The 17,691-nt window shown below is 36.1% G+C and overlaps 1 protein-coding gene across 1 annotated transcript in view; it reads right to left on the reverse strand.

Annotated features, from left to right (window-relative positions):
• The window catches only part of oca2 (oculocutaneous albinism II), a 72,080-nt gene that overhangs the window by 38,626 nt on the left and 15,763 nt on the right, over positions 1-17,691 (reverse strand). Inside the window, exons 7-14 of the mRNA XM_079461344.1 lie at positions 17,199-17,359; positions 16,259-16,341; positions 15,735-15,888; positions 8,121-8,192; positions 7,428-7,493; positions 6,705-6,761; positions 5,404-5,528; positions 4,573-4,711 (exon numbers count right to left, since the gene is read on the reverse strand). Of these exons, the coding sequence (XP_079317470.1) occupies positions 4,573-4,711; positions 5,404-5,528; positions 6,705-6,761; positions 7,428-7,493; positions 8,121-8,192; positions 15,735-15,888; positions 16,259-16,341; positions 17,199-17,359 (857 nt within the window). The remainder of the gene's footprint in view (positions 1-4,572; positions 4,712-5,403; positions 5,529-6,704; positions 6,762-7,427; positions 7,494-8,120; positions 8,193-15,734; positions 15,889-16,258; positions 16,342-17,198; positions 17,360-17,691) is intronic.

Below are 17,691 nucleotides of genomic sequence, written 5' to 3' on the forward strand. Positions count from 1 at the left end.
TCCTTGAGGGGCGGGTTGGCTGCTCCCAACAATGTAAGCAAAACAAGACCTATAGATTTAAATGATTAAATCAAATTTTACAGTTTTATTTTACAGAATTATTAAATATTTTTGAGATTGCAAATGTACAACTTGACTGTAAAATAACATGAAAAACATGTCATTTTACTTTACAAAATAAAATTATGATGTTTTTTCTGGTGCCTCAGCTGCTAGAATATTATTAATTTTTAATTAAAAAAAACTTTTGTGTATGTTTTTACACTGTACAAATAAATAAAAAATACACTTTGTGCTAGATCAGATCTCTCTCTCTTTCTGACACACGCAAACAGAGTTAGTCTACCTGTTTAAAGATTGTTTTGGATCACAGATTTTGAATTCATAGAGAGACCCGAGTTTCATAGACTCCTACCTCCATTGCATCAGAAACTCAAAACACGCACACACACACACACACACACACACACACACACACACACACACACACACGCACGCACACACACACACACGCACACACACACAATGGACACACAAAGAGATCATAAAGTCTACACCAGAAAAGTCTGCCATCATACTGGAAACTTCTAAATAATAATAAAATAGTGCTATATAATTTTATATGATGTTAATGGTGTGTTTGACTGATTTGAGACGCAGCCAAATAAGTATAAAATTAATGCCCAAGGGAATCACAAAATGAGGAAATGGCACATATTGAATTTTGTGTGTTTTGTTTGTGTGGGTTATTGGGATGATAGGTTGTATCTTCATCCATCATCTGTACGCTGTCAACACAAACAGAAGCCCACTCAAATATAAACAAATCTGGCCATGTATCACCAAGATAACACGTACCGCTGCATCCATGTCAATTATTACAGCAGACGGACTCTCTCGCTGCGGAACCGAAGGATAAATCTTTCCTGTACTTCACACACGCAGACCATCGCAGCATTTTGGCCTACAAGAACACATGAAGAGTTTGGTTCCAAAATGAGATAACTTATTAAACTGCAGTTGGTTTGTTTTGATTTGAGCCATAATTACTCAAAGATACAGCTAACTTACACATTAAAACACAATACAAGCATGTTAAGATAATAAAAAACATTTAAAAATCGAGTTATCTTATTTTGGAACCAAACTCTTCATATTTATTGCAGAATGATGTAGACGGAAGCACGAGATGATGTTTATAAAGTAGTAAATTTAAAGCAGTCGGGCTTCAGTGCTTTTGATGGGTTTCACCCTCAGCGGTTTAGGCCTGTCAGCACTGAGAGTTTACAGATATTGCATTTTTCAGAAAGTTGCCACTGTCAATAGTATACCCAGCAGCAAGTGACCTTGATGTGAAAAATGTAACTGGAGTATGATAAGCGCTGCATCATCTTGTGCAACAGCCACTTTGACAGGAAAAAACAATGTCTCTAGAAAGCCACAAATTAACTGAAACCCAACATTGTTTTTTTGCCCTCAAAAAACAACACTTCAACCAAGCACCTTTTCGTCCCTGGTGGAAGAGCGTGAAGACAAGTAAATTAAAAACTGTGAATAAAAATATTGAACTACTTGAGAAATGTCACCACTCGCCACTGTTTAATATCGTTGCTTATAGGAATAATTCAACTATTATTGTGTAAAACGGCCACAACAGAGAAACATTGTTCTTTTGGTATGTTATAATAAAGTGATCAAAAAAGATAAGACTGATTCTAAGACTGATATCCACCTCAGACAAACATGACTTCTTTGTTTATCGTTTTCGAATAATTACAATGAATCTAATCCAAAACAGATGTGAGTGTGCCGTGTATATTTATAACATACAAGTATCCATGTTTATACTTACAAAGATTGTGTAACGTATATTTTTACATTTAATACATAATATAAACACATATATAAACAAACTTTCATTTTGTAATCGATTTATCATGTTTAATCACATTTGGACTTCTTTTGGGTTGCCGCTGTAATAAAAGCATGAAATTAGTTCGAAATTAAATATTACTTGAACTCCTCCTATTCCATTTGCATGACCCTTCAACCCACCCTCCTTCTTCGCACTTAAACGTGAAGCTGCGCTCGAATATAATATACTGTATGCAGTGCCGCTGCTAGCCATTTTGGTGCCCTAAGCATAATTCCATTATGATGCCCCCATGTGACCCTGGACAGCAAAACCAGGAGTATGGGTACATTTTTCAAAGTTGAAATTTTAACATCCTCTGAAAGCAGAATAATTTAGATTTCTATAGATGTATGGGTTGTTAGGAAAGGACAATATCTGGCGGAGAGACGATGCTTTAAAACTCTGGAATCTGAGGGTGCAAAAAATCCTAATTTTGAGAAAATTGCCTTTGAAGTTGTTAATCAGAGGCACTGTAGCAGTCCAACCACTCACAAAAGTTCACAAGTTTTTATATATTTACAGTAGGAATTTAACAAAATATCTTCAAGGGACATGATCTTGCCTTAATATCCTAATGATTTTTGGCATAAAAGAAAAATCGATAATTTTGACCCATACAGTGTGTTTTGGGCTTTATCTAAAAAAGGTTCCCATGCTACTTAAGATTGGCTTTGTGATCCAGGGTCACATATTTAATTTAACATGATTCATAAACGAATTCATCCATCTCTGTCAGAAAGTGTGATGGGGTTTGGAAATCAATTTTGCTGACAAGGTGTTCATATGACACCGAAATGTATGGCTCCAAATAGATTGAGATTTTAGGCACATACAGTAGTTGTTCTTTTGGCGTGTAGCTTTTAAATAGACTGTCAGAAAAAGATGGATCTCCTATACTTTTATAGCCGCCCTCTTTCCGCTCTCTCTCTCTCTCACACGGGGTTGTGTCTTAATCATTGTGTCAATGGTAATGTGCCAGAGAGAGCTGCGGGTAGAGGGGATACAAAAAGAGCATCTTTAATCAGCATCCAGAGCTGGAGATGAAAGACCTCTATTTTATCTTTTTAGTCTCAGTCAGGACGTTAGATGGACACTTACGCATACTACCGGAGCACACTTTGACTTCATACACAACACACTCACGTACACCAGTGCACACAACATAAGTAATTAATTTTTCTCTTATTTTTGATATTTTCAATGCTGCTACAGTATGCACTTCCAAGAGGTTATGTGTGGTTGAATGGTGGTTTCTAAGGTGTTGTAAGTGGTTTCTATAGGTGATCTATTATTGTACTAAGTTAAAAGAAATCACCTTCAAGGTTCTAGACCTTCATAAAAGCCCAAACATAAAGTCCATTAGCTGGAAAATAATCACACACCTCACCACAAATACTATTAGCAGGATAATTCATTACATTTATGCATTTGGCAGTCGCTTTAATACAAGGCGATCTGCGGTGTATTCAAGTGATGCAAGTACTGTACATGCATTCCCTTGGAATCAGAGCCATTGAGAGAGCAGGGTATATACAGGAATCATGGAGCTCAATTTAATACTTACTAAGACCTTTTTAAGAAATTTTAAGACCTCATCGCCACTTCACGTTTTAACCAGTTACATTGGCGACACTTTAACAACATTTACTGTATACTGGTTGTCTTAGTGTGTGATAACTCCTTATTAATGCGACATAGTTCAGAATGGTGCGAATGAAGCACAAGAGAAGTGATTGAGAGACTAACCCAATGCAATGTATATAAGAAAGAAAAACAGCTCTGTGGCTAGCACTTAGCATTTGGGACCGGACAGTGTTGATCACCATCGAGGCTATGGTTACAACTCCTTATCCTCCAATTATTTGCACGAAAACTTGCATTTCCCCATCGGTCAACGAATTTGTTTTACAACCAGATGTAAATTGACCTCCCACTCTTTGCCTATTAAATGATTAAATTCAGGCAAACTTTACTATATATCCACAAATATGAAAAGATGACAATTATAAGACATTGGAAAATGGCAATAAAATACTTTTTTATTCTTTTTAGTCTAAATTAATTTATCAACTTTGAATACTTTTTAAGACCCTGCAGACAACCTGAGAGAGAGAGTTGTGTCAACTCCGTTGACTCCAATGTCACAGCAATAGCGGTTCATGGAGCCTCTCAATAGTTCCCAGAAGTTACTAGTAACGCATAGAGCTACAGCAAAACAGTAGCATAAATGCATAAATGTAAACGTTATGTTGGCCTTAGAGTGCTTGCACGGTAAGTTTAAAGTTAAAAATTTAAAGATTTCCACTTCTCTTTTCCTGTGTGTGTGTGTATTGAGAAAGAGAGACAAATTTGGCAGGGTTACAGAAGCTGGCAAGAATAATTCCTACACTACATAATTAATAGTGTGAGGTGTAAAACAGGGCGGCGGAGGGTTTTTCTCTTGAGAAGAGAGCGACAGGGTGTTTTGGCACAAGGCTATCACTCTATGCCAGAACGAGACTCGGTCACAAATGTGTTTTCATGTGCAGTCATGTATAATTTGTCTAATATAAATTACAAGTTTCCTGAGACACTCTTAGCTGGCACATGACAACACCACAATAACAGCCTGCAACCCGTAAATGACATAATGCGAGACAGGAAATATAATGACGTACCTTTGTACGCAGATCCTGGTTGGACACGATGATGACATTAGGGGGATCTCCGACAGCAGTGGCGGCACCCCCAATGTTAGTGAAGATGACCTCAGCTATCAGGACGTGCCTGGGGTCCAAATTAAGCACCTCACACAATCTAGAACACAAAAAAATCACAAATGTCAAAACCTTCTTGAGCACTCATTTATAAAATACCGCGTTGGGGTGCAGAACAGCTAAAAGACTACAACATGTGCATGGGAAGATATCGTTTTCAAGAGCTGAAATGTCAATGCACTTCAACACACTCAACTCAACACTTATTTAAGATTGGAAGGGCATTTTGTAACAAGGATTTAGTACATTCTATTAGACTTGATGCATATGATGCATGATATCAAGTCGAGTTTTACTTGTCAGATACACATGCCTCATGATAAGACCTATGAAGTAATGTCTAAGTTTAATATTTTGAAACAAAAGTACATTCTTGTTAAAGACGGCATGAAATAGAAATAGAAAAATCTTATTTTTATGGAATATTTTAGTGTTTATAAGCGACCTATCTGTGCACTTCATTATTTTATTTATATTCACGTGCACTCATAATCTATAATCAAAAAAGTTGAAATCTCCCCCTCAAAATGACTTCTCATCAGGAGGAATGCCGAGAGGGCGAAGCTCGAAATGTGTCAAAATTGTACATGGCAATACGGGAAAGAATGTGAGGGTTACTTCCGATTTATGTCAACTTTAACACTATTTTTTTTGCAAACTAATCCGTGCAGATAATGTCTTGAAGCTTGACTTAAACTAAAGGCAGAAAGAGTGAGTGTTTGAGGACATTACCTGATTGTAACCGGGGTGAAGAGCATCATGGTGGTAACGTTATCAAGGAAAGCTGACAGAACGGCCGCAATCAGGCAGAGAATGAAAATCATCGGCCACACTCTTCCTCGAGACAACTGATACGCCTGTACAGAGAACACACACCGTCAGGAAACCACCAATTACTGTTTTACAAAGTTAGATCTTCCGCTCTTGACTGTACATTATTGAAAACTAACTGGCCTGAAAATGAATTAAGCTTTGTTCGGGAACATTAACACCATCAAGTTTTTGAAATATTCTCTAGCTGAATGAGGGTTGGATTTAACGGCGCCTTGAATCGACAAGAGTCCTCTGAGGGGGTGTCAGAGAAAAATGTAAGTTAAAAGTTAGCTTGAATGAGGAATTCGGTATTCAAATTTGACACAGATCCACAGTGATTTGGTGTTTTACGCTTAGGAGCTAAGAATGTTCAAAAGCAGGACTGGAAAAGCATGTCGCTATGGAGACATTATCAGCCTGACTGTCATTTTAATCAAATGGCAACACTGGGGGTTAACCCACCTGTGATCTCAGACTCAAAACACACCCACACGACTATACACACTACGGTAAGTGAACAACAAACTTCATGCTGTCCTTCGATAATGTTAAGTCGGGAGGGTGGTTGCCATGACGACATATATACTTTTGGGGCATGCCCTTGTCCGGAAACTTTTCAAATATTCATGAATGGGACGGGAGGTCGTGTCATCTGGAGGATACATACGCAATTCGTTATAAGGTCTTCATCACATCCTAATGCTCCTATGTGGCGTTGATAGCACACCACACAATCCCAGAAAATAATGAATAACATATTCATCCCATGGAGCTCACCAGAAGATTTATTTTGATCCTTTTATTACGTCTCACCCAGCTTCTTTATGATTTATGTATTTTGCATCATTTCACAGGATTGCTTCTGTATAATTTCTTTTTGTATCTACTGTATACGGGGGCTTAATATTCAACGCATTAATTTTAGATATGAAATATTTGTGGGATCTCATCATCTGGTTGAGAGTGAATGAGAGGGATTTTTAGGACAGCTATAATAATAGCTTTGCCCCAAAGCTTTAAAGCAACATGGAATTACATCAAATCAAAAACAGGCAATAATGTGAGATAAAAGCATTAAGTCAATTATATTTCATATGTAAGATACCCTTGTCATTGACTAAATATCAATATATTTGTATCTGTAAGCATATAATGTAAATAATATATTGAATATTTACGTGGTCATGCTAAATCACAAGCATACATGTGAGAAAACTCACCTTCACTGCACAGTAGTCAAAGAAGCCCGTCTCAGAGAATATTGCAACCAGTATCATCTAAAGGTAAACAGGGTGGGTAAGACATTTCATGGCTTCTATTTTTAGCTCTTCACTGTGACGTTTCAGAAACAAAATCACATTATGGCTCAAATACCACACGGGATCTCACTCAATTTCATGCCACATATATCCTTTTGTCAGACGCAGAAACACACATCCTTGAAATACAGAAAATCGATACATTGAAACATCAACGTTTCTGGGTTTATTAAAGTGAACGTTTCTAATGTAAAGAGTGTCTTTCACAGTGATTGGCTAAATTGACAGATAACGCGATTCATTTTCTTTCATCAATCTCAGATTTTCTTTTATGCCTTTCCTCAAAAACTCCTACACGCAGTCTTCACGGCGAAGGCTGATTGAATGTATTTGTTTCCATGGAGACAGCCGCTGAACAAACAGAGATCTTGAGACGAATGATTCTGGGGCAAAATTATTACAGAGAGGCTGTGTTTACATGTTTATTTGTATGTCTTTAGTCACGGTTCGTGTTATTTGTTACATTGCCGAGCAAAATAAGGACTAATGTCACAGGGAATGATAACAAAAGAGGATTTACTCCCATGATGCCTTAGAGTTTGCCACATTTGCTGATAGAGAAGGGCTTTGCAGTTATTTAAGGAACAGTACTGGTAGACGCATACCTGTTAGCAATGCACTCACCATTCCAAACAGCAAAGCTAGAGTCTCGTAGTCGATCCATCCCACAACAGTCCTTAGGCTTGGCCTCTGTTGTAAAGAGAAAATGAGATCTTTTCAAAGCAGCTTGGAAATTAAATTTAAATCCCAAATGTTGTTATAATTATGGAATCCATCACAATCCATTTTTTTAAGTTCACCAACAAATTAAGTTCATGAAGAGGAATCTTTAGTTTGAATAAGCGATGGTTAAAGATTCCTGGGTCATTATGAAGGGCTCTCCATCTATCCAATGGACGTAAATGGACTGATTCATTTCGCCGACGTTTGAATAATGTAGCTATCTTCAGTTTCTGGAACACAATAACTAATACGTGGAATATATTCACAGTTTTTAGGCAGCACATTACAGTAAATCAGCGAAATTACCAAGGCAAGCTTATTTCTGCGAAGCGGCCTTGTCTAATTTAGCGAATTGTTCAAAAAACGTAGATGTTTTTCAAAACTTCATATTAAACTATTCTAAATCTCATGCTCTGTTATTTGGATCTGGATATGCCACTTTATATTATTCATGCAGCCTCCTGTACAGAACAGAATGTCGCTGTGTTTTAAGACCTAAGGCTGATAAAAGTAAACCGGCATTATTGGATTTCTCAAAAATGTATGAAGTCCCAGAGTGCAACTCTTTACACAATGTAAGCAACCTGAACTTACCTCTCCAATGAAAGCAAGCGCAGCCAGAGCAGAGAGGGATCCTAACATGGCAGCCAAAGTGCGGTGAACAAACTGCAACCACAGATAAGCAATAAAGAATATTATGATGTTAATAATCATATTAATTATAATAAGTACGACATTTATCCATTTACCAACAATGTTCTATTAATAAAGAAGCCAAACTTAAAATACAAACTTTTTGCCTAATTATGATTATAATAATTTATATTTACCTAAATAAATAACAGAAATAAAGATATGTTTGTTTACTACTATTTCTACTACTACCACTACTAATAATAATACTAATTATTATTATTACAACATAATCTTTATTATGATTAATATTATTATCATTTAAGGAAGACCTAAAACACAAACAATAAACATAAAAAAATGCACCACCAATAATGTGGCTTAGTTGGTAATAATAAGTTAGCAATGCTAAGCTTTGGAAAAAAGCATCTGCCAAATGTGTAAATGTCATGTAAATTGCATGAAATAAATCAGATTCTTTAAGACAAAGTGTAGTGCTTGCCCTTGCAAAAGCACTACGAATGCATTGTATTGCTTGGTGGATACTGGAATGTTACTGTCCAGTTGCTAGGGATGTTGCCCATAGAAGCCCTCAAGGATCCTTCAAGACTCTCTGTTATTCAGATTTTTTAGATACGGCTATAGGTCTCTACTTCAATATACCTTAACATCTAAACAAATCCATAACCCTATGTTTCACACACCAATAAAAGTGATGCTTAGCTCAGTGAGCACCACTTGTAATACATAGCTATGCGATATAAACCTCACTCATTGGACACTTGTTTTATTGCTGTTTGATCCACCTCATTCATTCTGACCATATTGCGCACTTTTATAATCAAATTCCCCTCCCTCAAGAAAAAATATGTCGTTCTACGCCGCGCAGCTTTCTGCCCTCCAATCATGCTTCGCACAAAAAGCAATGCCTTGAAGTGCAGTGTCATATATCAGCATCTCCAGATTCTGTTTTCCTTCTGAGAACACTTGACCGGGACCTGAATCAAACAGCGCCCAATGCACCTCTCAGGGTCGGGTGGCACAACGGATCAGTCATTACATGATGGTGTAATCAGCCAGAAGTGTAGAAGAGGGGACACGCGGAACCAAACATGCATGATAACAGCTAATGACTGCAGTCTCGGAGGAGCAAGTAATCTGTGTCACTCCGACATTCTCCCGAGGGGGAGAAACACTTGCTGTAGTGTTGTGATTGGAAGTCTAAAACAGGTCATTAGGACAAATTGTTGAACATGGCTTTTGAAGCAGAAATAATCTGCAACATGGATATACATTGTGTTGTGGCTACAGTATGCATTTAAAATTACAATGTTGCATCGTTTTGCTAAAAAAAAGCTCTCTGTGAGCCTACAGGGTAGGAAGACATAATACGTCTAGATATACTATACTATACTTCAGCAATACTGAGTCGTATTTAGAAACTATCTATCGACCATTATTAAAATGTTTGCAAGATATGCAATAAAAATGTTAAATATATTATTCATAAACATTTAAAGCATACACTGTAAATATTTATAAGCATACATATTCTACTATTGTACATCTCAGATTTGGGGTTTGGGCCTCTCCCGGGGCAAATGGGTTTTTAGCCATCACCATCTGAGCCCTTTTAATCAAAGTTTTCATTTAGAGAACTGACTCTGGGTCCGTTTTAAGGATTATCTCCAAACCACTGTGCCGCACCCAGATCAGCACAACAAATGCTTACTTAAAAAATGCATATATTACAATAGGTAGCGATGATAGATACATCACTGTTTGTGTCACACTGAATTGCGCAGTCTGCATAAGCGAAGTCAGCTAAAGTTAAGGGTATAGTTGGCGATTTCAGACTTTTCTAGTCTAGTGCATCATCTAGTGCATTAGGCGACATTCACCATATAGGACATAATAAATGTGCTTATTTGAGGCACCGCCTCATCAGCCTCCATGAAGGGGGCGGGACTCTTCCGATTCTAAAGCGGATCTGATTGGACGAGAACTTTGATGAGAGGCTGAAGTGTTGCGAGATGTCATGGAATTTCTCTTTTTGAGTGCAAGTGCCAGACTGACAGTTTTGAACGCTTATATCTTCTAAATGGGAATTTTGTCAGCGCATAGGAGCATATCAGTTTATTGACATCCTTAAGACTAACTTATTTTTAATACAAGGGAAAAACTTGTTTTACATTTTTATTTCAATGGGGCTTTGTCACAAACTCAATCTCAGTTTCTCCTCAAACTACATTTCCCAGCAGCACCTCTCCGGACTTCTAATCACGCACACCTGTACCCATTTACGTATTCAGTACTCACCATTTGTGTATTTACAACTCTTAATTTGGTCTGATCTTTGTCAAATCTCTATGCTTCACCTCTATGTGGACATTGCAGTTTTTGATGCATATCTTCTGACAAGTTAAGTTTTTGATTTTTAGCGCTAGTTTTTGGCATTTGATTTTTTAGCGCTAGTTTTTGGCATTTGATTTTTAGCGCTAGTTTTAGGCATTTGATTTTTTAGCGCTAGTTTTTGGCATTAGATTTTTAGCTCTAGTTTTAGGCATTTGATTTTTTAGCGCTAGTTTTTGGCATTTGATTTTTTAGCGCTAGTTTTTGGCATTTGATTTTTAGTGCTAGTTTTTGGCATTCGATTTTTAGAGCTAGTTTTTGGCATTTGATTTTTAGCGCTAGTTTTTGGCATTCGATTTTTAGAGCTAGTTTTTGGCATTAGATTTTTAGCGCTAGTTTTTGGCATTTGATTTTTTAGCGCTAGTTTTTGGCATTTGATTTTTAGTGCTAGTTTTTGGCATTCGATTTTTAGAGCTAGTTTTTGGCATTAGATTTTTAGCGCTAGTTTTTGGCATTTGATTTTTTAGTGCTAGTTTTTGGCATTTTATTTTTAGCGCTAGTTTTTGGCATTCGATTTTTAGAGCTAGTTTTTGGCATTCGATTTTCTTAGAGCTAGTTTTTGGCATTTGATTTTTTAGTGCTAGTTTTTGGCATTTTATTTTTAGCGCTAGTTTTTGGCATTCGATTTTTAGAGCTAGTTTTTGGAATTAGATTTTTAGCGCTAGTTTTTGGCATTAGATTTTTAGTGCTAGTTTTTGGCATTTGATTTTTAGTGCTAGTTTTTGGCATTCGATTTTTAGAGCTAGTTTTTGGCATTAGATTTTTAGCGCTAGTTTTTGGCATTTGATTTTTTAGCGCTAGTTTTTGGCATTTGATTTTTAGTGCTAGTTTTTGGCATTCGATTTTTAGAGCTAGTTTTTGGCATTAGATTTTTAGCGCTAGTTTTTGGCATTTGATTTTTTAGTGCTAGTTTTTGGCATTTTATTTTTAGCGCTAGTTTTTGGCATTCGATTTTTAGAGCTAGTTTTTGGCATTCGATTTTCTTAGAGCTAGTTTTTGGCATTTGATTTTTTAGTGCTAGTTTTTGGCATTTGATTTTTAGCGCTAGTTTTTGGCCTTCGATTTTTAGAGCTAGTTTTTGGCATTAGATTTTTAGCGCTAGTTTTTGGCATTAGATTTTTAGTGCTAGTTTTTGGCATTAGATTTTTAGCGCTAGTTTTTGGCATTTGATTTTTAGAGCTAGTTTTTGGCATTTGATTTTTTAGCGCTAGTTTTTGGCATTCGATTTTTAGAGCTAGTTTTTGGCATTCGATTTTCTTAGAGCTAGTTTTTGGCATTTGATTTTTTAGTGCTAGTTTTTGGCATTTTATTTTTAGCGCTAGTTTTTGGCATTCGATTTTTAGAGCTAGTTTTTGGCATTAGATTTTTAGCGCTAGTTTTTGGCATTAGATTTTTAGTGCTAGTTTTTGGCATTTGATTTTTAGTGCTAGTTTTTGGCATTCGATTTTTAGAGCTAGTTTTTGGCATTAGATTTTTAGCGCTAGTTTTTGGCATTTGATTTTTTAGCGCTAGTTTTTGGCATTTGATTTTTAGTGCTAGTTTTTGGCATTCGATTTTTAGAGCTAGTTTTTGGCATTAGATTTTTAGCGCTAGTTTTTGGCATTTGATTTTTTAGTGCTAGTTTTTGGCATTTTATTTTTAGCGCTAGTTTTTGGCATTCGATTTTTAGAGCTAGTTTTTGGCATTCGATTTTCTTAGAGCTAGTTTTTGGCATTTGATTTTTTAGTGCTAGTTTTTGGCATTTGATTTTTAGCGCTAGTTTTTGGCCTTCGATTTTTAGAGCTAGTTTTTGGCATTAGATTTTTAGCGCTAGTTTTTGGCATTAGATTTTTAGTGCTAGTTTTTGGCATTAGATTTTTAGCGCTAGTTTTTGGCATTTGATTTTTAGAGCTAGTTTTTGGCATTTGATTTTTTAGCGCTAGTTTTTGGCATTCGATTTTTAGAGCTAGTTTTTGGCATTCGATTTAATCTTGTCTTGCTTTTGTTGTACTTTGGATTGTTCCTTGTTTTTTCATTAATGCCAATATTGGGTTTCAAACCTTCAGTCAGTTTCTCTGTTCTTCAATCCTGACAGGCTTAATGTTCTAAATATACAAATATAATGATATACAACTGTCTACAATTAAGTAATCTCCGATCATCTATATATTTGTTTAGTTTAGATATTTCAACCTCAATGATCACAAATTGATCGGTTAAGTATAACATTTTCTCTTCTAAACAAAATACCTATATCTCTATCTATCCAAAATGTGGAACATCAAAAAAGACAAAACTTGATTAAACCTTATCTAATAATATCTATATTACCAATGTTCAATGTCAGCATGCACCAAGTAAACATGTTAAAATGACTCATCTTATCAGAATAAAACGGATTAATTAGCGTGATTTAAAAAACATTCACTTATTCCATTCAAACCGTGATGACTATGTATGAATAGTGATGAAGGCATTGGTATTGATGTAGTGTTTTGGTTAAAGCAGGGACATGGGCCTTTGACGTCTCTATTAGCATTCTCACAAAAGGTATAATTAAACTCTTAAAAATGCCGTACGCTGTCCCTCCTGAAGAAACCAATATAATTTAAAAGTCAGGTCTCCTCTGCCTTTGCTTCCCCCTGAAGCCACAATAAGCTGCATTTTTCACACAAACTCTCTAAAAGAAGTGTGCAAGAAAAGAAAATGTGGAATTGATTTTAAAGTTCCTCAAAGAACATTAAGTTTAACATAAGCAAATGCACGGTGATGTGGTGATGAAAGTGCAGATAGAAGTTCTTGTCATCCAAATTTGGGGGAGAGCAGCATGGCCATTCTTTTTATTATTGTGTGCACTATTCCTTTATACAAGAAAGTGTTATCTAAATTTAATGCTTACAATTAAAATGTGTTTCAGGATGTACATTATCAAATCAGTCACTCGTGTTATTTACATCTACGCATTTGGCAGATGCTTTTATCCAATGCGACTTGCATTGGATTGTACTAGTCAGTACTTTGTTTGAGTATGTGCAATCCCCTGGGATCAAAGATCCCCTTTTTAGGTTTTTCTTTGGGGTGGAACTAAATTCAATTTACTATCAGATTTTAAAGAGAAAATGTCTATGTCTAATTTGTGAGTGTCACAGAATAGTGACCTAACATTGCTGGAGTTCCTGTAGCTTAGTGGTTAAAGCAGGACGCTGGCAACACCAAGGTCATACATTCGATCCAGGGATTGCACATACTGCGATAGGAAGGAGCCACCTTTCGAATATTGAGATGTTTTTGAACGCTTATGTAGTCATATTTTTCCACATTTCAGAAAAATTATAAACTCAAAATTATAACATGAAACAAAGGGAACTATGGGAATGATGTTGTAACAAAAAATGTAGTAAAATATGTTAGATTTGATCATCCTCCGTGTAGTCACCTTTTGACTAGAATTTGCAAAAAAAATCTTGTCATTTTATTAAGCAGCTTCTTGAGATCATTATATTTAAGATGTTCCCATCTATTTTGTGCCGTTATTGGCTGTTCTTCCTTCATTATATAGTTAAAGTTATCTATTAGCTAGTTTTTGGCTATTAGCGCTGGTTTTTAGTGCTAGTTTTTTAGCATTTTATTAAACAAAATGTTAGTTTTGTCATGAAAAAAACCTCTATGTTGGACAAATTATATTTTTGTCTACTAAACTAATTCCAGTTAAGAGTCCAAAAACTTTTGACTGGAAGTGTGCCTGTGTATAAGCACTAGGTTCTAGTAAATCCACAAGTTTATACCACCCATGACCCTCTAACAAATGTGGATGTTACTTCCAGTTCAATGTAAACAAACGCTTTTCGGACGTATTTCAATTAATCAGTTTACAGCAAAATGTGAACTTAAACTAACAGCACTTATAAACTACATAAGCATACTGTCCACTGTTTTATAGAAGAATGGAATGGAGATTTTAATTCTTGACGAAAGAATAGCAACTTTTGATTCAGTTGTTGTGACCGTAAATCATTATAGTTTTGTATTTTCAAGCGAACTGCAAAGCTTTGTATAGGTCGCATGCACATATCATAAAGCTACTGTATGGTCAGCTGGCCTTTTAGCTGATAAACATCGTACTGAAGAAGATCATGTGCAAAAGCTGCCTACTTTTTTAATTCTTTCTGTTTTGTTTATAGGACGATAAGTGGAATAAATACTTTACACAAAGCATATCAGATGAGAAATGTATGCCACGTCACATGATGTGATATACTGTATAGCAACAGATTTTTGACAACACCTCGGTAAAATAAAGAATCCAGTTTTAAATCCAGTTAACTGTTTCGGGTTTCTATTGAAGACGATACAGTGTATTGATGATTATGTGAATCTATTCTATACCCTTTAAAACTGCGAACTCTCTTTTTTTGTTTAATGTATTTTATAAATTTGCTTGAGTTAAGAGGTTAACATTTAAAAATGTGTCTCTTAAATACTGTAAAGTCCCTAACAGGAGTAGTCTGTCTTAACTTTAGATCTGTGTAACAGTTAGCACTCTTTTGTGGTAGGTGCTGGTGTTTATCTGATGTTTATTAGTTTCAAAATAATATTTTAAAAGATTCCCACATGAAATCAACAGTATTTCAGTTCATTCAATAGTCACCAGAATAAGTTATTCAACGCTTCAATACACTACTTCCGCTGCTTCACCGGAATTTGTACCCACGTTAATCTTTACAGTAGCGCCCTATGGAAACTTGTGGATATAAATGTATTATTCACTATATTGCGTTATATTTTCCAGTATATTCCCATTCATTTTTTGTTTCATAAGGGTTTACTGTTTGTGCGGGCCTGTAAAAATGTCTTCCTGCTTGTATCAGTGGACCCCAGTGACCTCTAGTGCCTGACTGTGGAACAAATACTGTAAGTCACTGTAGTTTATAAACCGTAGGTATATCAATATAGTACTTGATCTTGATCTTGAAGTTTAGAAATATACAAAGGCATAACAATGACATCTATTCTTCCTAAAAAGTTAAAAAGACTACAGCGAACAGACATAAACACACAATCTATGTGGCACAGAAGAGAAGACCCTGATTATAGGGATGAAACATTGGATGAGTCATGAGGATGACTGAATGAATTATTTAACATTGGGGAGTCTATAGTATGCACAGACACCTCGTATTTTACCTCGAAGATGATGAGAACATAGACTCCTGCCAGGATCAATCCGGCGATAAGCACCTGTGTTTCCACGGTTACATAGAGTGACTGGTAAGTCATGGATAGAGGGACCACCTGATTGTCTACCAGAAAGGCCTGGATACTGATCTGAATAGGATCACTGAGGGTAGGAAGAGAAATAAATATCACAACCATGTAGACGTATATCATATCTGCAACAAGCATCATTAAAATCCATATTACTATACTGGGCTTTGTTTAACTTGATTTTAGGTACAATTAAAAACTGATGAAAGTAGTTTACAAAGATCATTCCACTTTTTGACATGGAGATAGATAAAATAAATACAAGAATGTATATTGAATGAATGCCATTGTGTCTTATACAGGAATATTTGATGCAAAAGCTAAAATGATGTTTCACAAAAAGCAGCAGGTTCTGATAACTGGTTTGAAATAACATAAGGTTTCTAAATTATATTTCAATTTTATGCATCTTTAAGTAACCTGAGTAAATGTGCTAATCTTACCTGCTGACCATTTCAAATGTTCTGGTTTTCAGAATCTGGTCACTTCTTTGGGAATGCAAAGGTATAGTCCAGTTATAAAGCACCTGTTGGAAAAACATCTTGATTTTATTATGTTAATGCTTCCCATACAAAGAAGAATAGTATCATATGTAACTAAACCATTTGAGATTGAAGTGAAATACATCTCTGTGTTCAGACTGTACACCCTTTAAGTAGAGCCTGTCATTTCAGTTTCCAATTTTTAAGTTGACCATGGTATGTGAATTCATTGTTTTATCCTCTTTGTGTGTTCTAGATGTGCGTTGGTACATTTAAGTGCTGGGATTTCTCCAACTGATTGTGGTTTTCCAATGACATAGATTTTTGTCTCTGTAGTGGAATTCACTTGTGTGTGTTATCTTGGGTATTTTTATGCACGTGTGGTTCAGTTGGAGGCCTGTCACCCAGCTTGCCCCACCTCTGGTGAGCCTCAGTTGCTTTTTGATTGTGTTTTAGAATATTTCCTTTTGGGTCAACTTGTGCACCTATTTGGTAGGCAGCGGTGCCCCTTCTGCTGTTACAACTTTTGTGAGGCTTTAGAGGGTTACTGGCTGTCTCGAAACTATTTTATGATTATTTAAAAAAAAATGTGTATGATATTTTGCAAGATATCCCCGTCTCTTGGTCTTTGTTAACTAAGAGATCTGAACCTGTGTGTCCTGTATTTGAATTTCCCAGGTAGCTATACTCAATTACCCTCCCTCTTGCTTCCTGCTCGCGGAGGACACGAGAATATAAATAGTTGTCTAGCTATATTTCTGTTATTTCCTGTAAATGTTTTGACATTAAAGAAGATTCTACAACACCACAAAATGCTTCCACTATGGAACTACAATACTTTTTATTGTTTAAGGATAAAGTATATAACTAGTGATTTAGCATCTTATGAAACATCTCTAACCTGTTGAGTTCTTCTCCGTCTAGGCCCTGCCTCCTCGGTCTGCTCCACCTGGATCAGAATATACTCTTGAGCTTCCTGTACTTCCTCTATCCCTCCCAAAAACGGCCCACCAAACTGCAGCTTCAGCAGGGCGTTGTCCCGGAAATTGGTCAAGTTCATAGCTACAGTGAACAGGTAGGTTAAGAGAAACTCCAACGGACTAGGTCACACAATAAAATGGAAGACATATAATAACAGCACACCTAAACTTTCTGTCATTATTCATATAACAAAAGAACTGCGTGAAGATCATCTTTACAGGTGAGAGTGAGTAAATAATTACTTTTTTGCAAAACTGACCGGTTAATCTGAGTGTTTTGGAAAAGTTTGGAAAACAGATGTCAGCTGGCCATTATGAACAAACAATCCTGACCTGGAAGGACTGTCGATTTCTACAGCAGAAGGTACTTTGCATCACTCGAGTGCATTGTTTACTTTTCAGATTCATCTCTTG

Source organism: Barbatula barbatula (genome assembly GCF_947034865.1).
Source record: "Barbatula barbatula genome assembly, chromosome: 7".
NCBI lineage: Eukaryota > Metazoa > Chordata > Actinopteri > Cypriniformes > Nemacheilidae > Barbatula > Barbatula barbatula.